General features: G+C 48.8%; 1 protein-coding gene across 25 annotated transcripts in view; it reads left to right on the top strand.

Moving 5' to 3' along the window:
- The window catches only part of ANKS6 (ankyrin repeat and sterile alpha motif domain containing 6), a 68,675-nt gene extending 43,580 nt beyond the window's left edge, over window positions 1-25,095 (top strand). For 2 of the 25 annotated variants that reach the window (XR_006710529.1, XR_006710509.1), the window contains exons 15-20: window positions 8,918-9,049; window positions 9,366-10,153; window positions 11,197-11,288; window positions 14,024-14,123; window positions 17,045-17,578; window positions 23,666-25,095. Coding sequence is in view for 2 of the 25 variants with exons in the window: in XM_045470308.1 (XP_045326264.1) it covers window positions 1,773-1,877 (105 nt within the window). In the remaining 23 variants the exon portion in view is untranslated. Of the gene's footprint in view, window positions 1-1,772; window positions 7,643-8,917; window positions 9,050-9,365; window positions 10,154-11,196; window positions 11,289-14,023; window positions 14,124-17,044; window positions 17,579-18,411; window positions 19,467-23,665 lie in introns of those variants that run through there. The other 23 variants (XM_045470308.1, XM_045470307.1, XR_006710525.1 and 20 more) reach the window with 22 other exon arrangements.
- The last annotated feature ends 469 nt before the right edge of the window (window positions 25,096-25,564 follow it).

The raw sequence follows: 25,564 nt of genomic DNA, 5'->3' as shown, positions 1-25,564 counted from the left end.
TTGCTGTCATCCCTCCTGTTTATTTTTTAGCCCTCTGCAGTTTGCACAGTGTCACCCCGTTCATTATCTCGGGTTGAGCCTCATCACAGCCTCAACATGTCCTACTGTCCCCATTTTATAGATAGGACACCCGACAGCAAGGGGCCCTGCCTGGGATGCCGCCACTAGGGAGCGGTAGAATGGGGACTCAACTGTCCTCAGACTGCCACATCTGGTGCTCTGTCCTCTACCCTGCTGCCTTCAGGTTTGTGTTGTTGGGCTCCTGGGGCTGCGGGGAGGCATTTTTCTAGGTGATTTAACTTACTTGGAAGGATTGGTATGCTGGGAGGTCTTACTGCCCCCTCAGGTGTCCAGGAAGGCCTCAACAGCGGTAGAGGTTCTTGCTCTGGGGTCTGGAGAGTCCACGAAAAGAAAAATTTTGAAGTTGAGCTCATTCGGTAGACTTTTTTTTTTTTCTTTGTACTCTTAGCAGAAAACAGTCTACCAGAGATTATTCATTTTTAATTTCCTTTACATTTTGATCACCACATTTGTTGGTTTTAAAAATGTGTGTTTGGGGGGGCACCTGGGTGGCTCAGCCGGTTAAGTGTCCGATTTCAGCTCAGGTCATGATCTCACGGTTTGTGGGTTCAAGCCCTGCATCAGCTCAGAGCCTGGAGCCTGCTTCAGATTCTGTGTCTCCTTCTCTCTCTGCCCCTCCCAACTTGCGCTCTATCTCTCTCTCTCAAAAATAAATAAACATTAAAAAAATGTGTGTTTAGGGGACACCTGGGTGGCTCAGTTGGTTAAACACCCAACTCTTGATCTCAGCTCAGGTCTTGATCCCAGGGTCATGAGTTCAAGCTCCACCTGGTACGAAGCCTACTTAAAAGTGTGTGTGTGTGTGTGTGTGTATGTGTACACGTGTGTGTATGCGTGCATGCACACACGCACTGAGTCCACACTGCTATTCTCTGACAATAAGACCTGTCAGCCTCCTGCTACCCACACAGAGTCCGCTGTCACCAGCAACCATTTGAGTACCATTGCTATCCCATTTTACAGATAAGGAAACTAAGGCCCAGAGAGATTAAGTGTCTTTTTCAGGGTCACCCAGCTAGTAAATGGGAGGAATGGGATTTGAACCCAGGCTGTTTGGTTCCAGGCCCTGCTCTTAACTTCTATGTATCACTGCCTCTCAGCCAGGTATTTGGTGAAGATGTTCTCTGGGCTCAAAGAAACCTCTACATCCTCCCTTTTTCACATCTCAAAACATGTGTGTTAAGGGGTGGGGATGTGGGGGAATGTTGCATGGATAGAGTGAGAAGTGAATCACTGTGGAGAGGAATCTGACAGCTTTTGGGCAGGGGGGAGTGAGGCAGTTGAAACTCTCTGTAGCAGAAAGAAGTTCAGCTCCCACTCAATCCCCTGGAACTCTGAGGGCTAGAAAGACACCCAGTGAATCAGGGGAGGAAACTTCCCTTGCAGGCCATGTGACCCAGGACAAGTCAGTCCAGCTCCTGGGCTCTGCATCCTGTCCTTGCCTGAGGGATTGGACCCCTGTGTCTCGAGGGCCCTCTCTAGCCTTTCGTGTTGTGATTATGGGTGCTAGGGGACATTCTGACTCAGTGTGTTTTTATTAAACTCAGTACTCTCTTAATCAGATAATTTATTTCCCCATGACACGCATAGGTTTCTAAAGTATTAGTTGAGGATTAACAACACCATGTCAATTGAACTAATAGTTCAAAGATTTAACAAGACTTTGTGTCTGTTTTCAATTTCCTCTACAGGGACGCGAGAGACAGATTTTACAGGAAACCATTCACAACTTCCACTCTTCCTTTGAGAGCAGCGCCAGCAACACCAGGGCCCCTGGAAACAATCCCTGTACATGATCCTCCCTCCTGTGGTCACCATCGTGAGCTTTCTGAATTCCAGTACTGCCCTCACACAGCCAGTGCTCTGGCCACCGTCAGCTCTTTCCCCATTCCCTGAAACAGGCCACACTTTGTCACACCACCATGCCTTTGTTCACTCTGCCCAGAACACCTGTCTTCCCTTCCCTGCTGTAGTAGTTGGTGATGCTTGTTGCTGTAACAAACTCAAACATGGTAGACTTAACTTCACATGAAGTCTGGAACGGCTGCTTCTGCTTGGCAGGTGACTTCACACTGTGATTTGGGGACCCATCTCATTTCATCTTGCAGCCCTGCCATCCCCAGGGACCTCAGCATCTTTTCTTCTGGTTGGCAAAAAGGGAAAGGGGACAGTGGAGAAGGCACAGCCATTCTTAACTACTTTCCTCTTAATTGCCCTTGTTCCACCTGTTCCTCCTCACATTCCATTGGCCTCCAGTAGTCATGTGGCATCATCTGACTGTGAAGGATGCTGGGAAATGTAGTCTTTGTTTAGGTGGTGGCTCCCCAGCAGCAACTCTAAACTTAGCTGGGGCAGCATGTGTTTTGGAGAATGCTTAGCCTTCCCTGACACATCTTTCTGGAAAACTTCTAACTTGTTCTTTGTGATCCAAGTCGCCTGTACAGTGAAGCCTTTCTTGACTCTCTTACATAGAACTAACTTTTCAGCCCCTGGGGTCCTTTACTGCGTGTCTGAAACTCTGTTCTAATGCTTGGCTGCACCCACTGCATACAACATACAACAGGTGTTCAGGATGTGTATGTTGAATGCATTTTTCTTTGTTGCAAGGGCAACCTTTTCTATAGGAAACAAGAGTAAGCCCACTGCATGATCCTGGATCCCTTCTTTCTGGCCTAAGTGCCGTCACCTGCAAGATCAGGGCTTGGGCAGGATGATGCTCTAAGTCTATGCTGTTCACCCGTATCACTGTAGGGCTTTCTACACTTCAGGTGGGAGCAGAAGACCCTAATAGATTACATTGTGGAAGGACTTTGGTGCTCACATTTTCTAGACAAAGAGCTAAGCATTTGGAATTTCTCGTATACCCTGTTAATGCTATGTTCCTCAGAAGGGAATTAGTTCTTGTAATTTTCTGCCATGTCATAGTACCTCAGCAGCGCCCCGACTTCTAAAATCCAGTAGCTTTTGGAAGTGTTTTCAAGTGAGTAATTTGTTTGGCCAGTGCTTGCTACATTTCTTTTACGTGCTGAGTGCGGGGGATACAGAGATGAGCTAGAGCCAGTCCCACCCTTGGGGACCTCGAGAGGCAGGAGAGGATGTGAACAGACGATCCCAACCTCAAGAGGCAGTATGACAGAGTAGGAAGAGTTTGTACTCTGGACTCGGGCTCAGAGTTCACATCCAGTCCTTCGGCTGGCCAGCTGTGTGGCCGGGACAAGTCACATAGCCTCTTGCCCGGAGCTTAGAGCCAGCGTGCAGAAAGCAATTGGTCTGCACGAAGTAGACAGCAGCCTTCACAGTTTTGGTCTTTGCCACAAGCTCTGCCAGGCCACATGTCCTCGGGAGGTGCGGTCTTTCCTATGCCTCTCCCAGCCAAAGGCCTGGTCCCCTCCACTGGCTTCTTGAGAGGCAGTCGTGACCACATAGCCCAGAGCCACCTCATGCTCGCCCTCTGCCTGTTGGGCCAGTACCTCCATCTTCTCATCCCTCCCACTGGCAGCTGCCAACATGCAACATGACTGAAGCGAAAAGGTTTCACTTTGCCTTTGCTGACAGGCATCTTTATAAATGTCCCTCAAATCCCGGCCTTTAATGAGAAATAGTCATAGAGCGCCTACTGTGTGTGGCAGCTTGACTGCAGTGTCATCCGTCCTCACCGCCATGCGGGAGAATCCTGCACATCTGAAAGACAGAGTGCAGCTGCGTGCCAGCAACATAGCCCAGAGGGGGCAGAGCTGGCTTAGAACCGGATCTGGTGTGCTCTGGGCCCCTGCCTTTCCACCGACCCGCGTAGACTCCTGGAGCTGGGAGCATTGGGGATTTTCACTGTTGTAATGACCTGATCTCTCCAGGGGTTATCAGTGGGCCTAGGGTTGTTTGCCCTTGAAATACGTGGCCCTGGAGTGACATGCCTTGAGGTTTTGGGTCTGCCTCTTGCTGCTGTCCTGTTTTTTTCATAACCCCTATATTCGTGCAGCTTCCTGTCAGGTAGGTTTGAACATCCATCATATACAAAGGCTGTGCTGGAGGAGTCTGCTTTCCACAGTTCGGAATCCTGTGATTTCATCTGATGACACCAGGCAGAGCTGGGCTGATTCCCAATTTGCAGACGGGAAACCTGAGGCTCAGGACAAGTGTCTCTCTTGTCTTTCTCACTAGACTCAAGTGGTTCTAAGGCAGTTTGTGGAGTGGTGAGAGATTCCTGGCACCCATTCTGGGCCATGATCTCCCCCTTCCTGGTAGCCCCTCCCATCTCACATGTATCCCTAGGCTGCCTGCAAGGGTCTGTTCTCCTCCACAGTAAATGTTTCCCTTGCTCGATGACCTTCACCAGCATTCCCCAAAATGTATTCCTCGGAACACTAGTTCCATAGGATGTTAATGGGTTTTTCATAAAGAAAAATAAAGGGGGTGTATATGTGAAAGTAGGATGAGGCTCTGATCAAATAGGTTTGGCAGGCACTGGGTTAAAGCCCAGTTACTGGACTGTCTTGCTGTAGGACATCTCAGAACCCTCGGCACGCCAGCGTGTGTGTTGGGCCTCTTACAAGGGGGTCAGGTAGTACGTAGTATTTCCCATACGTTTGATCACAGTGTTTCTTCATGGTGCTGTTGCAAGACAGACTCCTTGGACGCTGTCCGGGAATCCCTGCTTTAACTAGGACAGCAGCAGCCATGAGGACTCGCAGCCGCTGGGGGCGGGCAAGGGGGCACTCGGACTTCAGCCGGGTCAGGGGTCTTCGTTGCTCATCCATCCTCAGCAGCTCTTGGCAGAGGTGCCCTGCTTGGCAGTAGGACATCAGGTTGGGGGAGTCCCTTGACTTTTAGGTGATTGGGACCTTGCTCAGAGGCCTCTCCACCTTGGGGGTCTCCTGCAGGGTAGAGGGCATTGGTTTCCAGCCTGAGTGCAGTGTCTTGCCCGGTGGGTACTGGGTGTCCATGCCACACCCCCACTGGCCAGGGCATCCTTCCACCTTTCTTCCTTTAGGGCCAGACCATTGCATGGAAGCCAGCTAGTTTTGCTAGGAGAATGTTTACTTTTTCATGCTTTTGTTCCCCAGACATTCACTGAGCATCCAGCCTGTGCCTGCCCCTGCTTGTGTTTTGGATCCAGAGATGAAAATACACTCATTCCTGCCTTCAAGGAACCCACAGTGTTTTAGAGGAGACAGGCATGTAAATAAAACATTGTGGTGCCGTGTGAAGAGTCTTGTCACGAAAGCGTGTGCTAGGTCCATGGCACAGAGAATGTCATTTGTGATGGCTCAGGTTTGGCCCCCCAGGAGGGAGCTGGCAGATGAGGAAGTGAAAGGGCACCCAGATTGAGGGACAGCCTGTGTGAACTTAGTCTGCATATAGCATTCGTGGGTTACGTATTGCTGGAGAGAAGTTAGATACCTGTTTTTCTGATTTGGGTTGGGGTGTGTGTGTTTCTGTTTTTTATTTTTTTATTTTTTCATTTTTTTTTTATTTGGGTTCTTTTCTTTGAAGTGCATAGAAGCAATCTGTCACCCTGGAAAGAGCACTGAATCTAGAGTCAGCCCTAGCACCGGGGTTTGGCTCAGCCACTTACTGAGTAACAGCGGGCTTGTTTCTTCTCCTTGAATCTCCGTTTCCCTTTTGGTTAGAAGGGGCTGGTGCTCCCCAAGGTGCTGAGGATCAGATGAAAGTGAGAAAGCCCTTTTCACAGCGTGTGGGGCTGTGCAGATCTGAGAGATCACTATGGCTGCACATTGAAATCAATCTCAGTCTCTCTGCCTCTCTCCTTTCCCCACCCCCACGACCCACTTGCCTGGATGTAGCCATGGGTGGGGAGGGGGGGAGTAAGATCAGAGGAAGGGGCCTACAGCCAGAGGTAGCCCAGCTTAGATGGCTCTGCTGGCATCAGCCCAAGGCTGACAGTGGATCCCCACGCTCCAGCTGTGCCTGACTCTGGGTGTTTGTGTCTCTGGGATTCCCAGCAAGGTGGACGGAAAGAAGCAGGAAGGCTTTCCAGCCAAACTGCAGGAGCTGATCCAGCAGACAAAGAGGAGGCAGGAAACCCTTCCAGTTTTCTCTTACCTTGGAACTGCCCAAGGACACTACTGTGCAGGTCAGGATTGGACTGAGCAGCTCTTGACATCCACACTGACCTTTGCTACCAAAAATATCTCCTGAAGCCTCAGGACCCTTCTTGGGAAAATTTTGCAGCCCATACCGAAGGTGTTGTGAAGTATCATCTGTGCTCGTATGTCTTTGTCCATTTCAAGCAAGATAATCATGTCTTTTTAACTAATAGATCCTGTTCAGCATGTAAGGACACCTGATGTTTTCCCCGATAAAGTCAATACTAAATTCTGTAGGATAGGCCGGAAGATGAATTTCCTCCCTGGAAGATGGGGTAGGTGAGTCACTTCCTCTGGGTGGGTTCTCCTTAGATATTTCTGCAGGGCTTGCCAGGCTCCCTGCTGGCCTCAGGGGGCCTCTGCTCCTCTGTAACATGCAGCCTAAGAGGGGATTAGATCCTGCTTTAAATTTTAGTCCCTTGTCTAAGAGCCAATCTCTATAGATGGTGAGTCACCAATACTTGGGATAACAAGAGAAATAAACACAGAATCACTGGTAGTGGGAAAGAACAGAAGGCCCAGTTCATCTGTCTCCAGCTCCTTCTAGGGTGGAGACCACCTGGGGCTCCCTTCTCAGGGCCCTGCCCAGTGGGTTGAGCCAGTCCCACCAGGTCCCCAGCTCCTGTCAGAGCCACCTCCCCAGGGCTGATAGACACAGGGCATGGCCATCCTCTTCAGAGGGACCTTGTCCCCCCACCTCCAGGTGGCTGGGGTAGAATTTAGCCTTACCCTAAGTCTTCAGCAAGGCCACCGTATCCTTTGATAAGAGGCCAGGTTGCCATCTTGTTTCAGCCCTGTAGAGTGGGTTTACAGGTTCCTCACCATCAAATGTTACCTTTTTATTATTACTGTTATTTCCATGCAAGAACTTGATCCTTCAAAGGATTTTTGTTTGCCAAATGTGTATTAAATAACAGTGAATTTGTCTTCTCACTTTGATTTTGCTCATCGAAGGCATAAATGCTGCTCAGATTTCTTCCAGTGATAACTATTAGAGCAGGCGCCTGTGGTGTGCGGGGTGCGTCTGTAAGCTGCCTCGCCTCCTTCACAACTGCCCATCAGGCAGCCTTCACATTCCCTTTCTACTGATTCAGTGACTGTGGCACACAGACATTTTTTTCATCATAAGTGTACTCCTTAATCCCTATCACCTGTTTCAACCATCCCTCCACCCACCTCCCCTCTGGTAACCATCAGTTTGTTCCCCATGGCTAAGTGTTTCTTGATTTGTCTCTCTCTCTTTTTCTCCTTTGTTAATATCTGCACACAGATATTAACCTCACCGAGGCCCCCCAGTTAACAAGGGACAGTGGGCTTCAATGCAGATCTCACCCCTCACTGTTAGAGGAGCCGCATTTTCTCCGGGCTGTGTTGCTGCCTTGCTGCCTTTCCACACAGAGAGAAACGTTACATTGGTATAAGCCCAGCCAACAGCAAAAATAAAACCTGTTAGTCTATATGGCTTGTTCACAATTTTTTTTGTGGGTGTGCTCATGAAATACTATAAATACCTTGGAGATTCTCTTTGTTTCTTCTAAGAATTCTTACAAGTCCAGGGACTGCCTCATCTCCACCTCCTTTGGTATCAGTATCTCATGTTGGCATGCTCAGCCCTGTAGAACATATAGGAAGCAGAAGGTGATGTGGGTTCCAGTCCTGAAGTGGGTGGAGTGAAGCCAAGGTCTGTGAGGCCCCAGAGGATGGAGCAAAGATACTAGGGAGACCATGGGAGTAGAGCCAGCTTTCCCTGAGGAAGAGCATCCAGGAACCCGAGCTACCTGGGAGAGGGAGCTTCCTTCCCCCAAGGCTGGGCAAGCCCATACCAGGGCAGCTGGAGAGGGGAATTCAGACTTTGGATGAGGATGGGACCCAGCAATTGGTTCCCCAATGACCCAAAGTTGGAGATGAGGGGAGACAAGCGGGTATATAAGGCAGTGAGTTACCTGACACTAAATATATGCATTTTATAGGGTTGACCTCGATGCAAGTCCCTCCTTCTTGGGGAGAAGGGGTGGTGGTGATGGTAGTTTTAGTTTTACTGATGTGTGAATCCAAAAGTCTGAGAAAAATCATTTTAGGTCATTTTTGCAGTCCCTTCCTGCCCTCTGATTCTATGAAAATCTATAAAAAGGGGAGTGTCTCATCAATAAATTAAATGTAGAATTACCATGTAACACAGCAATTCCACTCCCAACTAGAGACCCCAAAGAATTGAAAATAGGTATTAAAAAAAAAAAACCCAAAAACGTGTATGCAAATATTCAGAGCACTATTCACAATAACCAGAAGGTGGAAACAATCCAGATGGCCATCAAGAGATTGAAGGGGTAAACAAAATGTGGTGTAGCCACACAATGGAGTATTATTCAGCCATAAAGAGGAATGAAATACACCTGCTGTGACACAGACAAACCTTGAAAACATTACGCCAGGTGAAAGAAGCCAGACACAAGAGACTACATATTCTGTGATTCCATTAGTATGAAGTGTCCAGAATAGGCAAATACGTAGAGATGACCGGAGTTTGGGGGGGGGGGGGGGCGGCGAGGAAATGTGGAGTAACCGCTTAATGGGTAGGGGCTTTCCTTTGGGGGTGATGAAAAAGTGCTGGAACTAAATGATATGGTTGTAAATTGTGGATGTATTTAATGCCACTAAATTGGGTACTTTAAAATGGTTAGAGTGGTTAAGTTTTGTATCTATTTTATCATAATTTTTAATAAAAAAAAAAGGAGAAAGAAGAGGGGAGCTCATCACCTGGTTGGTTTTCCATCCCTCTCCTGTCAGTCTGCTCATCTCCACCTTGTCATCAGTGTGAAAGGTCCGTGACTACCCTGGGGTCTTCGACACTCCCATGTGCACAGGTACACCCAGTTTTCTGTCCCCTTCATCAGAGGGTAGAGATGGGTGGAGGGTCTCTGGCCAGCGTCTCCAGAGCCTATTACAGAAAACCCTCATGAATGGGGCAGGGCCATCCCTGTCCCTCATCCTGTCTCTAGGGAAGCAAGCCCCTTTGGAAGGCGGGGACCTTCTCCAGGCGCCAGGTCACCTCATGTGCTCCAGGCTGCTTGCCCCTTCTCCGGCTCTCATTTCTTTTCCCCAAGGGTCTCAGAGCTTCTCTGCTTCACTTGCTCACAGCTCTTTCAGTTGAATAATTGTCTCTACTTTCCTCACAATCAGAAACACTCCCTTTGAGTCGCAGATGGGTGTTTTCAGAAGCCCTTCTGCGTTGGCATGGACACCCACTGGATGAAGGACTTCTTCAGCTGTTGAGTTGATGCCTCCGAGGGACCCAGGCCCGTGAGCTCCCACTTATCCCACTGCAGCACCCACCAGCCCTGCGCCCCAACCTCCCTCTGCTCAGTCCCACATGCCCCTGCCCTGCCACCAGGGGTCCTCCCAAGACAGCCCCTAAACCACACGCCACAGGCTAATCTCCACTCAGAGTCTGCTCCCAGACTGCGAGCAGGGACTTTATAAATGGGGGAGGCCTTGTGTGCGTGGAGGGGAACCTCAGCCACGAAGAAGGATGTCAGCACTGTCACTGCCGCTTCTGTAGGTTGGCTTCATCTGTGAGGTGACCTCAGGGCAAACTGATTTTAGTAACTTCTCACAAGGGACAGTGATTAAGAACCTGAGTCAGAATCCTCTGAGAGAATGCCCCCCCCAGGGCACCTGGGGCCACAGGCTGGGGTGGGGGATGGGGGGGGTAGTGTGGGTGGTGGGAGTCTTAGGTAAGCAAAGCTCTGTTTCCTCCTTGTTGGAATGAGAGCTGACACGCTCCCTCGGCAGACACTGATGGAACACCGTCACAGGCACCGGGGATGCACTGAGGGGGGCAAAGCAAAGTTGCCGCCTTCGCGGAGTTTATGATCCACGAGGGGTGATAAAAATCTTGGCTCTCAGGGCACTGTGAGGATTAACTGAGCTGTTCCAAGTCAAGTGCTCAGCACAGTGCCTGGCACAGGGTGAGTGCTCAAGGGGCAGCAGCCACTTGTAAGTGTTCATCTTTCTCTCTGTTCCTTAGGGGTCAGGGTGCAGGGAGCCTTGTAGCAGCCACAGTGCGGGGAATATTGTGCTCCTGCCACATGAACGTACCCTGAGCGGTTAGCTGTCAGAGGAGCTGGCTTAGGGACCTGCAACAAGGGCCTGGGATGCGCCCAACCAAATGAATTGCAGGCATGAATGGAAAACATTTGTTTATTGCCAAGCAGTGAACTTAGTGCACATAATTGAGTTTATAATCTGCAATTACATAAGGAAGAATACAGAACAAAGAATTGGACACAAAAGCACAAGGTGCAGACTGTGTTCTTTAGACCTGTGTAATAGCTCTACTTTGATCCACGTTCTGCCATGTGCTTGTACCTGGATCACTTAGCATTCCTAGGTCACCTTGCCTTTTTTAATTTAAGTTTATTTTTCTTTTTAAAGAACTGCATAAGTCATTATCAATGAGTATGTTCTGATGTGCAAGATGTGACACATTTACAGTTTTACATCCTCCATTGAGAGCCCTAAGATCGGGTATAGCTTTCACCAGAGCTCTGGGGGGTTCCAGGATACAGAGCCCTGGGCCTGGGGGGCCTGGGGAGTCCTTCTCCTGATGGAAATCTCCCACCTTGGAAAACTTTCCGGATGGGCTCCTGCTGATGCTCCCAGTGAACTCTCCAAACTTCCTGAGTTTTGGGGCTTATAACTGGAGGCCTATGGCCATGGCTGTCTGTATGGTTGACTGGTAGTAACACTTGGATGGTGTTTTCTTGGAAGCTACAGCCTTGCTACTCAAAGTCTGGTCCTTGGACCAGTAGGCTTGACATCCTTTGGATGCTGGTGAGAAATTCAGGTGTGCCCCACATTACTGAGCCCAAACCTGATCTTCACAAGGCCCCCCAGGGGATGTGTGCACATGCTGTAGTGTGAGAGAGGGCGCTCTCCAAGTACCCTTCCATGCATTAATTTCATGCACAACATCTGCATGAACGCTGAGACGCTGTCATCTTTTACACAGAGAGGGAAACTGGCTCCAACAAGCAAAATGATCCGCCCAAGGTCACATGATGTTTAGAGTAGAACCCAGGCTTCTCACACCTACTGAATCCAGTAAGCGCTGATTGTGCTTTTTTTAAAAAAATTTTTAATGTTTATTTCTGAGAGAGCATGAGTGGGGGAGGGGCAGAGAGAGAGGAAGACACAGAATCCAAAGCAGGCTCCAGGCTCTGAGCTGTCAGCCCAGAGCCCGACGTGGGGCTCGAACTCACAAACCGTGAGATCATGACCTGAGCTGAAGTCGGTCGCTCAACCGACTGAGCCACCCAGGCACCCCTGATTGTGCTTTTACACACATACTAATTGAATCCCCTCAGCCATCCGGAAGTATCATTATTACTACTCCATTTCACAGATGAGGAAAATGAGGCACAGAGAAGTTAACTTGCCTCGAGATGCCACAACTTGATCTCGACCCAATATAGGTATAGGATTCACCCCTTAGAAACCCTAAGCAAGTAGAAAGTCTGCAGGCCAGGGCATTCATATCCATCCTGGTGAAGCAGACCCCACATGAGTTTCAAAGCCATAAAGCCTGGGTTTGAGTCCTGCTGACACGTCTGTGGGCTGAGAAGACAGATGAGCTCATCTCTGAGGCCTTGGTTTTCCTGTCTGTAAAATGGAGAGAAAAGCAAATGCTGTCTGGCAAGGCCCTGGCAAGGAGTAAACGAGACCATAAGTACTGGAGTGTGTTGTAAACTGTAAAGTGCCATGCACATGCCGCTTACTGGCTTTATTCTCCAGGGACCCTGGCACAATGGTGGAAGAGGAAGCAGCTTGGAGAACGGGGAAGTTGCAGTAGGTGGAACTTAGGGGTTGTCATGGGAACCAAAGCTCCGAGGCTGATCAAGGCAGGAAATACCATCTGGTTTTAAACACCAAAAAGCCTCGACTCACACTGGACTTATTTCTGTAAACAGCAGAATTAACATCATCCTGTAGCAGTAATGTCAGCCCAGAGCAATCTAGATATTGTCTTTCTGCTGATTTCCCTGGTCAGATCCAGACAAAGCACCTAAGGAACTCCTTATCCATTAGCTGTCACTTCCAAAAAAAAAAGAAAAAATGTGGAAAAGTCACTTAGTAAATCTGAACTTAAACGGGAAGAAAAGGTGCTGGGAGATGCTTTCCCACCCCTCCTAGGCTTTGCAAGCACGGAGGGAAGGCTGGAGATGACAGCAGTGGGGGGGGGGGGGGGGGGGTGGCTGCAACCCCAGGCAGAGCTGACCCTGGAAGGGTGCTTAGAGAGGATCTCACCTCCCCTCCAGATTATGAGATAAAACAGGCCCAGAATGGGATGGTGCCTGCCCAAGGTCACACAGCAAATCAGTGACAAAACTGAAACTTGCATCTAAGTGTCTCAATGATAAAGTCAGCATTTTTCCTCTTCGCCAATCGCTGCTTCCTTTGGTATTTGCTCCAGCATTGTCATGTTGCTCCCTGGGAAACATGAGACTGGGGATTTCTCTGGTTCCCCATGGGCTCTGCAAGATGAGAAGCAGAGCGTTTCTTGAGTCCTGCACCTCCCAGGGATTCGACTCAGGAAGCCATTGTTTCTTTGTTGGGAACAACAAGATTTTTGTAGACCACATGAGCCCAAGTGAATCAGGGTGAAATTTTAAAAACAAGAGGGTGATGCCTTTGAGTTTTCAAAATCTAGAGGACTACCCAGCTTTCGTTGGCGGCTCCAAATTCAGCAGAGGTCTGGGGACGGAGGTTTTTTTTCATGGCGGGGAGGGGGGACTTGCGCCGGGAATCATTTGAGCTGAGAATCGTTCTCTGCTGGAAATGTACCCAGGGTGGCTGCTGCTGTGTAGACTGGCTTTCTCTGAGCCTGTTTTCCTGGGTGCACCATGAGGCAGATCCCACGTGACCACCTCTGAGGTCCCTTCCAGCTCTGACATTCTGTGACTTGCTAATCACTTTTTAAGAAAGGAAAGAAGACCCACTGCTCCTAGAGCCAGCCTGATACTTTGTTCAACAGCTGGCATGGACCCAAGTTGAGAAGCATCAGCATTGGCCCTTCAGCTCCTTGCTGGCTGGGTCCTGGGAATTTCCCATGAATGGGGCTGGGTTGGAAATAGTCGCTATCCAGCCTCAAGGAGCGAGGGACATCTGAGGCCACTGTCCCCAGTCATAGCCCCAGGACCCTTAGCCTAAGCTGGCAGGTGACACCCAGAGGTAGCAATGACACAGAGCGTGCCTATGGCTGTGTTTACCCCAAGTCACCCTGCCTCACCCTCAGACCCCCAGGTTCTTCCCTCAAGCCCCTCTGTCCTGTGTCGGCCCACCAGGTCACAGGTAGCATCATCTCCTGGCAGTGGAGCAGGGGCTGGGGACCTGGGACATCTTCTGGCCCCACAGGCCTGAGGGAAAAACCTCACTCCCGGGGATGGCCTTGGTTTTTCTGGATCCCGCTGTATTAATGAGAAGCTGCACTCCTAGGGGCTGTCACTCACCTTCTGTCCCTTGGGGTAGGCGAAGTCTTCCCACCCTTTTCTCGCTTGCTCGGAGCCATAGGAACCACCTCACTGCCATCTCAAGGGAGCCAAGTCTCAGCAGGGGATCCCTGGGGCTGCCAGGGCTACAAGAGTGCCTGAGCCGGGGGAGGGGAGGGAAGCTCTGGGCTGCACCATCTGCATTTGGGTTCCCAGGGCAGGAAGAGGGGGACTGTGGCTCTTTCATATTTCCCAGGAGTTAACTTTTTGGCCTGAAAGAACTTGAGAAATGTCTGATGGAAGAGCCAAAGCCCCCATCCCAGACAGCTCCATGTTTCTGTTGTTTTGCAGGCTCTTTGGCAGCTTCCCAGGTGTGATCTGAAATGGGCCCTGTATGTGGAGGGCAGGGAGAGGAAGGAAGGAAGAGGAAGAGGCAGGCCCCTCCAGATGGGTAGGTGGCAGGTTTGATAAGCAAGAGAACTTACGTAAGAGGCTTGTCTTGGACGCCGCAAGACGAGTAGATCTCCACACCCACCCACCACCTCTTAAAAGTTTATTCAGAGGCCTTAACTGGGTTAAGTCATGTATACATCCAGATGGTCTTAACACCACCTTGCTATCCCAAGGCTATGTCCTTGGGGCAGCCCCTGGGAGCAGGGAAGGCAAGAGGAACCCACAGTGCAAGGACAGGGGAGGGACAGGGAGCCTCTCGTGTTGGGGTCCAGCTCCCAGGTCAACCAGCGGTCACGTCCCCTCGGTGACCTCCTCTGACAGTTTCCAGTCCAACTAAGGGCAAGGGCATAGCGATCCTAGTTGTTTAAGCCTGGGAACTGACTTAACCTCTCTGCACCCCTGACTCTCAGCCTTGCCATCTGTAAGATGGGGGTACTAAATTTCTCTTCCTGTGATGGCTGGGAAAATTAAATGAAAAAAAGAAACCTTAGTGCCTAGCACACAGTAGGTGCTTTAGAAATCTATAATTGCAGGGGCACCTGGATGGCTCAGTCGATTAAGCATCTGACTCTTGATTTCAGCTCAGGTCATGATCTCCTGATTCATTCGTGAGTTCGAGTCCCACATCGAGCTCTGTACTGGCAGCGCAGAGCCTGCTTGGGATATTCTCTCTCTCTCTCTCTCTCTCTCTCTCTCTCTCTCTCTCTCTCTTTCTCTCTCTCCTTTCCTTTGTCCCTCCTGTGCACTCTCTCTCTCAAAATAAATAAACTTAAAAAAATTCTCTATTACTAAAGAAAGATCTACAAAAAATGCAAACACTTCATTTCCACTCTCTAAACCTTCTTTGGACAGGTATCCATGGTAAATGTCATTTTCCACGTTGGGGGAAACTGAGCTCAAAGCAGTGGGGTGACTTACGGGAAACCTCAGAGTGGCCACATGCTGGAGTGGGGTCTGTCCAACATGTATCCAAAGCTCCTTCTGTCTCCTCGCAACCATGTACAGCTTTCTGAATACTTTGATGAAATGAGGGGAATGGAAATGAACTTGAGATGCATATATTTCCTCGAGACACGGCACCTGAGAAAAGTGAGAACTGAGAAATGCCAACTTTCAATTTTCTATTTACTTCCTTTCCTTACAGTTTCCTGACAGGGGCCTGGTTTGGAAACCAATTTTGTTGCATGTGTCTTTCCTTCATATTCTGCCTTGCTATTTGCAACTGTGGTGTTGTTTGTGAAGACAATGTCTAGTATGTTCTCTGGGAAGCTGACACCCAGAAAACAAAGGTTTCTTTAGCGATGAATACGCAGCCTGGGAACAGAGCAGAGAACATCTCCCTGAGACAATAGCTCAAAACTGGGCCATGGAGGGAACCTGGAGAAAAGACCAAGCTTCTTGCCCTCTCTCTGCAGTTGCACACTTAGAGAATTACAGCACAGCACAGCCAGGGGACATGACCCACCCACGGTGATAGCACTGGCAAATTGTAGGTTTAACTACATCAAAACTGAAGATTTCATTAAAAATTTTTTTAATGTTTATTTTTGAGAGGGGTGGGAGGACAGAGCACAACCGGAGTGGGGGGTGGGGTGCAGAAAGAGAGAGGGAGACACAGAATCTGAAGCAGGCTCCAAGCTCTGACCTGTCAGCACAGAGCCCAATGTGGGGCTCAAACTCACAAACTGAAAGATCATGACCTGAGCTGAAGCTGGATGCTTAACCAACTGAGCCACCCATGCGCCCCTAAAGATTTCTTTAAAAATTTCTTTTAAGTTCATTTATTTATTTTTAAGAGAGAGAACGAATGGGAGAAGGGCAGAGAGAGAGGGAGAGAGAGAGAATCCCAAGCAGACTCCACACTGTCAGCACAGAGCCGAACGTGGGGCTCGAACTCACATACCGTGAGATTATGACGTGAGCCAAAGCCAAGAGTTAGATGCTTAACTGACTGAGCCACCCAGGTTAAAGATTTCTTTTTTTTTTTTTTTCAACATTTGTTTATTTTTGGGACAGAGAGAGACAGAGCATGAACGGGGGAGGGGCAGAGAGAGAGGGAGACACAGAATCGGAAGCAGGCTCCAGGCTCCGAGCCATCAGCCCAGAGCCCGACGCGGGGCTCGAACTCACGGACCGCGAGATCGTGACCTGGCTGAAGTCGGACACTTAACCGACTGCGCCACCCAGGCGCCCCTAAAGATTTCTTTTTATTTTTTTTTTATTTATTTTATTTTTTTTTTTTAATTTTTTTTTTTCAATGTTTATTTATTTTTGGGACAGAGAGAGACAGAGCATGAACGGGAGAGGGGCAGAGAGAGAGGGAGACACAGAATCGGAAACAGGCTCCAGGCTCCGAGCCATCAGCCCAGAGCCTGACGCGGGGCTCGAACTCACGGACCGCGAGATCGTGACCCGGCCGAAGTCGGACGCCCAACCGACTGCGCCACCCAGGCGCCCCTAAAGATTTCTTTTTAAATGAAGGTCACAAAGCTGATACAGAGGGAAGAGATGTTTTCAATGCCTAAATCTGACAAGGGGCTCACAAGGGGCTAAGAGCTAGATTTATACAGGAACTATTTGCAAACCAGGAAGAAGCCATTTCGCAGAAGCAGAAACTCGTATAAATATATGCAGAGATGCTCAACCTCACCGGTCATTGAGAAAAACCCAAACTACAACAGCAAGATTCAATTTCTTACCCATCAATTTGAAAAATGAGAAAGTTGGATAATGCTAAGTGTTGTTAAGGATGTGGGCTGTGTGAAGCGGCACAGCCATCTGGAGAGCAGTCTGGCAGGTTTTCGTGACATTGGGTATGTGCCCACTGCGGAGCCGGCCCCAGGCTGTGTGCCCTGAGATACGTGTTCCTTGTCCTCTGCTGCTGCGTTGCTCTGTATTGAGTGGCTCTGGTCCCTGCAGGCGGTGTTTTCCAGGTTCCTTGTCAGCTGGCTCCCACTAAGAGGCACTGACAGGAAGTTGGAGGACAGAAGGAAGAAGCCAGGGTATCTCTTGTCCTCTCCTCTGCCGCAGGTGGCATCTCCAAGCAGCAGCTGTGCCTCCTTCCAAGGGACCAGGACTGGTGAGTTATGACTCCAGATTTACCAGATAACCCCTCCCCTCTCTGGTCCTCCTGTAGCACTTCTCCACTGTTGCTAATTTCTGGCTGCTTCACTGTCCCCATGTAGCTTCTCAGCCTTTCCATTCTCCAAGTAACCAATTCCCTGCATGCAAGTCCCTGTGTTTTAAACACTCAAGCTGATTCTGTTGCCTGGTTAGACTGATTCGCATCCCAGGATCCGCGCAGTCCCAAATCCTAGGTATGCACTTTAGAGCCACTCCCCTGCAGGTGCACAAGGAGAGATGTCTAAGAATGTCTGTCTACAGTGTTTGTGAAAACGGAGAGGTGGAGGGGGCATGGCCACCCATTGCCAGAGGGACGGATATTGTACAAGGGTAGGTAACATGTGACGTGTAAGCACATTGAAGGGGTGACCATGTTGGGGGGTGGGGGAGGAATGGGGACCAAGGATGAAGTGGAAAACAAAGCAGAAGGGCGTTGCATGGAATGAATGAATGATGAATGTGTCTTGAGCCGAGGAAGTCGTTAACTCAACCTCTGCAAATGAGGTTAAAAATGTACATTATGCCTTGAAAAGATGAGCGGGAAAAGAATATGCTTGTCCAGGCAGAAAGCATAACGTGTGAAGAGCAGAGGCCTAAAAACGGCCTGTCCAGGGAACAGCCAGACGTGACATGTGGCCCATGGCCAGTACCGTGCCCACTGGAATTACGGAATGTCAGCTACACTCAAAAGATCTTAAAGATCTGTTTAACCTCTCTTGGTATAGATGGGGAAACTGAGGTCTGGAGAGGGGCAGGGATACCCACGGTCTTGCTGTGGCAACTCATCCAGAGCCCAGGTTTCCTGACCCCGTTTGGGGAATTTCTACTAAGTTCTACTAAGTTCTTCACTCTGTGCCAGGCACTGTGCAGGCCTTGGGGACACAGCCCCTGCCCTCCAGGGCTGCACTCATGGGAACAGGACAGGCACAGAGTCAAACAGGTCAAACAGCCCTGATGTGTGCAGTGGTGGCAGGGAACACCGACGGGGTAGGTGGCCCCAGTGAACTATGTCTCTCGGTGTCTATGATGGTTTGAAGTCCTCTCCCCTTGAGTCTGGGCTAGGTCTGTGACTTGCTGCCCCATGAAATGTGATGGAGGTGACATTGTCCCTGTTCTGGGCCTAAACCATAAGAGAGCCTGGGGTTTCTGCTTTTTCCTCTCAGAGTCCTGAGCTGACACATAAAAAACTGGCTACCCTCCTGGGGAAGCCTCATGGAGAGACCGTGCACAGAGGCCATGTGGAAAGGGAGAGTCTCCAAGACTAACTGGAAAGACAGAGAATCCCAAATGTGCCAGCGTCCCCAGCTGAGCCTAGCCTACGGCCAACCTGCCAACTGAATGCAGCCACATGAGTGACCAACCAGCAAGACCAGCAGAACTGCCCAGCTGAGCCCAGCTCAGATAATAGTCATAAGCAAAACGGTTGCTATTTTAAGCCACAGAATCTTGGAGTGGTTTGTGATGGCAGCAATGGATTACCAAAACATGCAGTGTCAAGTGAATAGTGAGGGGACAAAATGAGAACAGGGTACACGGAGGGCCAGAAGGAGTGACAATGAATCTGACCAGGAGGATTCTGAGAGCCGAGCAGGAAAAAGTGAAGATGAGTCTTGGGCATCATCAGTGCATTTCAACAGACGCCCTCCGAGGACCTACTACCTGCCAGGCCCTGGGTGGGGCTGAAGAGGAGGCAGAGAAAGACAGCTGCAGCCTGGTGGGCGAGGGGTCTTGAGCACTGGCAGTGATGGTGCGAGGAGGTTGGACGTGCTCGGTGGGAGACAGGGGCTGAGCGCTCAGAAGGCAGAGGGCTTGTCTCCTTGGAGGAGTGACCAGGGAAGACTTCACGGAGGAGGTGGAATTTAATGTGGGCTCTGAAAACTGGACGTGGTTTAGAGTTAGAGGGAAAAGCTTTCCAGGCGGAGGGTGTCGTGTGCACAGCGGTACAGAGCTGGGATGGTTGGCCTGTCGGGACCAGAAGCGGCCAGTACGGAAGCTGATCAGATCTCCACAATGAGGGACACTGGTCCTGCTCTGTCTTGGCTAAATCCCCCAAACACATGTATACAGAGATACTGTAACAGCAGCAAGCCCTAGTAACACTCTGGTTACGTGAGGTAGGGAGGAAATGCCCCCCAAATGAGCAATATTTCTTCCAAAGTCAGTTCATGTTATCATTGTGGATTGGGAGACAAATAAATGCCTAAGAATAGACACAGAACATTAATTTTTTATTGATCATAATATCATTTTCGTGAACATTAAAAATGTAGACTTTGGCAAGAAATAATTTTCACAAAAAGAGAGAAAAGATATTTGGAAGGGTGTGGCATTTCTCCTTTCCCGTCCCTTTGATCTTCCTGCCAGCCATTTCAGGAGAATGGACCTGTTGGGGTATCATAGTGGGGGTAGTAGAGCATAGGGTAATAGGGTAGAGGGCCCGGGAGGCTTTCAGACCCGGCTTAGAATCCCAGCACTGCCCTTTTCTAGTTATAAAGTGCCAAACTCAGAGCGCAGCCCCTGGTAAAAGCCCAGCACGCTCTTGGAGTTGTTAAAATTACCCATGATCATCATTCACGCTATTTTAAAAGAAGGAAGCTGAGGCCAAGGAGCTTCCCAAGTGCCAGCACACTGGGAACAAAATGCAGTCCCCATGTCTCCTACTTGGGTTCCCTCTGTTTCTCCTCCCTGCACCCCACCTCCCTTCCTTGCTCTTAGGGTCTGCGTCATTATGTGACAGGGGTGCTGAAGTGAGAAACATTGAACTCCAGGTCCTATGACCCTTCTGGGGTGTTTCTTGAGGACCTCCAAGGCGACAATAAATCAAACTGACTCCCTTGGAGACTCATAACAGCATAAGATAGAAGAACGTGCAAGCCACGGGGGATCTTGCTAAAAGAAACAAGCAATGAGGCATCAGGTATCCACTTTTAACAAAGGGAACAGAAACAATAGGAGAAGCTAGAAAATCTACAGTTCACTTAACCTTAAACTATGGTGTGCTAGAAAAGACAGGTTGGCCTCTTAAATCCAGAATTATAGCCCCAAAGTTTGTCACTTCTGTGCTCGCTTGACATTCAGCCTAAGACTCCATTTTATCTTCTGTAAAATGGGCATAAGAATGCCTTACAGAATTATTAATGAGACCAATTAATGAGATAATATATAGAAAGGACATTGTGCCCTAGATTGTATTGAAGAGATATTCTGGGGGTACAATCTCTGAAGCTGTGTGTCTGTGCTTTCCTCTGCCAAGGGGATCCCCAGATTCTCCACAGGGTCCCTAACTCTCCCCAGATAAGTTTATGTTTTAGAGACTGAAGGGTTTTACTTTGTTTCTAATATAAGATTAACCCTAATATTGAAAAAAATCAAAGCATAAATAAAAAGAAAATTGAAGAGGAAAAGTGATAGTAAACAGTAGAAACCAAATGTAGTGGGGTTTTTCTTCAATCTTTTTGTTGTTTTGTTGTTGGGATTTTTTTTAATGAACTGAGTCATCCTCTAGCTGAACGTCTCAAAATGAAAATATAAGAGGGAGAAAAATAGAACCAAAAGCAATAATAAAACAGAGAGCAAAGTGGTGCAGGAAGCTTTTTTTTTTCTTTAATAAAAGAAATATATGCTCATAGTAAACAAAACAAAAAAAAAAAAAAAAAACCGAACAGTACAGAAGGATAGAAGGTGAAAAATAAATCTCTTTTTCCCCTTCCATTACTTCTCTCTCTCGGTCCTATTAGCCAGAGGTCACTGCTCTTGACAGCAAGAAACTTTTTATTTGTTTCTTTCACATTGCAACTGATCATATCCATCTTTTAAAGGAGAAGATGGAATTTAGAAAATTCCCAGAGGCATCTAATTTGCTAAAAGATAATGAACATCGTATAAAAGAATTAAGTGCTTTCCAAGATCCTGACAAAATAAAGATATCAATCAAAAAAACTCCCCAAAGGAAGTCCAGATGGCCATGCAATTGAACTTTATCATGCTCATCGGCCTGGCAATCTCCATGCCCTTGAAATACCCAAGAAAACCATCCAACAGAAAGCAACACCTGATACATATAGTGAATTCTTCATCAAGCTGATCTAAAACTGGAGCAAATCCTATAAAGCTGTTAGCCTGTTCAGGATCCCTGATGAACCTAGGCGCAGAGTTCCTTCCAAACCCGTCTTTTATTTATTTATTTTAAGTGTCTATTTATTTTTGAGAGAGAGAGAGTGTGAGTGAGGGAGGGGCAGAGAGAGAGGGGGACAGGATCCGAAGCAGGCTCTTTGCTGATGGCAGAGAGCGCGATGTGGGGCTTGAACTCATGAACTGCGAGATAATGACCTGGGCCCAAGTCAGATGCTTAACTGACTGAGCCACCCAGGCATCCCCCAAACCAGTCTTTCAAACATAGGCACAGGTCCATCTGGAGTCAGAAAATTTTATACTTCCTTGTGCAAGATGGTGTAATACCAGGAAGATACGGTACCATTAATCACAGCGAGTCGATCATCCCAAAGCATCTGATGACGTACACTGTATTTCCAAATTTTAGAAGCACGTGGAAAATGATAGAACATGCTGGAGTTTACTAAAATCAGCTATGGAATTTGAACAGCTGGAATGTTAAGGAAAGGGCAAAGAGTAACCGAAATATCACTAAAGTCAGATGCCGGCCTACCTGTGTCCTTTGCTATTTAATATACTATAGAGCTGAATTGGGGGATAGGGCAGAGGGAATAACTGATTTTGTTAGGAAAAGGCAAATGAAAAGGCTCACTGTTGTTATTTAAAGCTTGGAGCAAGATTGGCAGGATAGGATGTACAGCTTCCTGTCTCAGCGCGCTCCTGAAAACCAGGCCATAAATAAGATCCTTGAAAAGCAAATCATATTTACCCGATAGGAAGGATGTCATAATTGAAGCTTGCTTTGCTGATTAAGGATTTGGCATTAAATTAATCATATGTAGCCTTCCCCCTCCAAGCTGTGCCAGCCCCAGGGAAGTGAGACTCCCCCACTGTCACCTGGCCCTCCGTACCCTGGAAGGAAAGGGTAATCCTCTGCCCTTTGTGACGAACTTCATGAAGAGCCACATGGAGGGGACTTCCCCACGGCACCCCCTCTCCCCATTGTAGAAACACATGTAGAAGGCGTTCAGGTAATAATGAAAAATGCACACCTATTCATTCAACAAACCCAGATTGTGTGCTTGTGTGTGCCTATGGTCTCACATGTGGAAGAGGACTCAAAGAGGTAGACTAACTATACGACACAGTGTGGTGTCAGAGACTCTTTCTAGAATGTGCTGAGATAAAAAATGAAAAACTGTATTTCATCGAATCTAAGACACCATTATCTTATGTATCACTGAGAAAGGAAAAAATACTGCCAATTATAAGATGCCATCAATGGCAAGGTGCATTCTGATGCTAGAGACGAATACAAATGTGGGTCTCAGAATGGGTGAAATGTGGTAATTAACTTTTAAAGAAGTGATAAGTGATACCTCTCAGCATGAGCCAAGCCTCACCATGGGAGCTAGGAGAAGGTAGCAATTACTTCTGCTGGGTGACTAGGGGAGGCATCACAGGGACGTGACATCTGATCTCAGTCGTGAAGGATTTCACCAATGGGAGGAAGAGTGGGAAGAACATTCAGGTTGAAGGAATAGCACAAGCAAAAGTTACGGAGGCAGAAAAGGGCAGGCATGATTATGGACCTGCTAATACGCCCTGAGTAGTTAGAAGGCATGGGGAGGGGTGCGAAGCTGGGACCACTGAAGCCAGATTGTCAGTAGCCTATAACCCCAGTCTTGGGAGTTAGTGCCCCATAGATGACAGGGAGCCATAGAATGTTTTGAGCTGTGAGGACATGATTGGAGCCAAGTGTCGGAGAGGTTTGTCTGGCAGGGTAAATGCAGGGTAGGTTGAAGGGTGAGACCAGAGGTGGGGATACAGGTGAGACTTGCAACCGGCCCAGCTGGGGGCGGGTGGAGACAAAACCAAGGGGCCCCACATGGATCCACGTGATCAAGTCAGATTGTGAAGGGCTAAGGCCACAAGGCCATGAGAATAAAAGACCCACAATCACACACAACAATATGGATAAATCTCACAAACGCAACGTTGAGTGAGAGAAGCCAGACACAAAAGAGGACACAGGCAGTGATTCCATTTTGTACCAAGACCAAGAAAAGGCCCAGACCAATCTACAGGGTTAGCAGTCAGGATGCCGGTTACCCTGAGGGAGGATAGTGACTGGCAGGGACCCAACGGGGGCTTCTGGGTGCTGGTCATGTTCTGGTTCTTGGTGCTGTTTATATGGGCGTGTTCACTTTATGAAAACTGACTGACCTGTGAATTAAGATTTGTGCACTTTCTGCCTGTATGTTGTGGTTTGATACAATTAACCCCCCTCTCCCCACCCCCCAGTTCAGGACACAGAAACTGGAAGTAGGGGTCTAGAACGGAGGAGCCTGCAGGAACACGCAGCCACCCAATGCCAGAATGAGTCACAGTCCACTCAAGAGGCTTCCCGCAGTGCACTTGGAGTGGGTATGAGCAGATGAAGAAAGGAATGAAGAACTTTCTCACCTCTGGGCCTATGACAGAGGCACACCAGACGTATTGGTGGAGAATGACCAGCAAACAGAAATAGTGGGGCGAGCAGAATTACAAGGGAAAGGAGAGATGAGGAGAATCTCAGGGGGCACCTAGGTGCATTCAGTGAGCCCATGGAGTGCCTGTGAGGGCAGGGCGGGAAACTGTGGATGGGATCCAGGCAGAGCAACTAAGCATCCTTTGGGAGATGAGTGAAAGGGAGTGCAGAGAGCGGGGGACACAACCGAGTCTGGGAGTCCTGAGAGGCTAAAAGGGTGAGGTCAGCAACATGGAATTTGGGTGTTGACCCTCAGTGGCTTTCTAGAAGTCCTGGTTTTACAAATGCTGTGTGATCACACAGAGAAGAGAGGGATGGATGGTCCCTAGACGTGGATGTGGGTTCACCACCAACCAGCCCAGGCACACTCACCCGTAATCGTGGCTACTAATCTGGATGCCCTTAACGGTCTGGAACATGGGGACATAATCACGAGTGAAATGTTTTGGCCCTGTTCACAGGCCCCTGCGTTAAACTGCTGGTCAGCAGGCTCAGGGAGATCTGGCTTGCTGTTGATCTGAAACAGCACAACAACAAGTCCACAGAGAGCAAACCTGGGGCTCTTAGAGGACCACAGTGTGATGTGGCTGCCGGCAAAATGCGGGTGGCCCCAGACTGCAAGGACAGCAGCCCAGAGGCCTGAACACAGAGGGATGCTCTTGTTATTCTGTGTGCTTCTTGGTCCATATGGAGGGCTTGTGGTCAGTTCTGGACATCACTCGAAGAAAACCATGAGCAGACTAGTGGCCAGGGAAAGTTGAGGAACCTGGGGACATCCCTCTGAGGAAGAGGTGACTTGGTTGGGGGTGGTACACAGCATTACTTGTGAGCTGTCCTTGGTGAAGGACACCATGGATGAGGGAGAGACTCCAGCAGCAGACTGGGATCCAGAGTGAATGCCACAGCAAGGCTGACTTTGGTGGAGCACACAACCGCCATCGACCGAATAACGGCATGGGAGCCTCAGGAAGCACTGATCTTGCCACTGATCTGCTGGTATTATTACTATAATTGTTATTAGTTGCATGCCTAACAAGAGCTAAGTACTGTGTTAAGTACCTTACATGCACGTATGCATTATCTTACTAAGGGAGTTAATGATATGAAAAGTGCTCAGAACAGCGCCTGGCACACGTGAGTACTTGAAGTACATTCGCTGTTGTAATTATTTAATCTTCACAATAAACTTGCTGTGAAAGAGGAATTGTTTATTCTCACTTCACAGACAAGGAAACTGAAGGTCAGGAGAGTGAGCGACTCCCCCAAAGTTGCACCACTAATGACTGGTAAGCCAGACTTTGAGCCCAGGACTACCTGCTTCCTAAAGTTTGATGAGTGGTTAGACCAGAAACTTTCCCGTCTGGCCAAGGTTCTGTTCCTAAACTGTACCTCTTGTTCACTGATAACCCCCTTTGTAAAGGATCTTATTGTCTGTGAAACCTGTAAATGAGGGGGGCTTTTGGCCCCCTCGCCAGTCTGTGTCCTTTTGGAGATGCTCAGTTATGACTAAACTGCCTGCCTATGTCTGCTCGGGGCTTGTCCAGCCGATATGGAACAAGCCGATATGTCCATCCTTCCTCTGTTGTCAAACTGACAAAGAACACGGGTGGGAGGAGTGGCTCCGGGCTCTTCTGGTCGACCCCAGGTTCGGCCTCAACTCCGGAAGGGTTTTG

The sequence above is a fragment of the Leopardus geoffroyi genome, chromosome D4 (assembly GCF_018350155.1).
Source record: "Leopardus geoffroyi isolate Oge1 chromosome D4, O.geoffroyi_Oge1_pat1.0, whole genome shotgun sequence".
NCBI classification, from domain to species: Eukaryota; Metazoa; Chordata; class Mammalia; order Carnivora; family Felidae; genus Leopardus; species Leopardus geoffroyi.
Note: the sequence above shows the minus strand (reverse complement) of the source record. Positions and strands in the feature narration are given on the sequence as shown.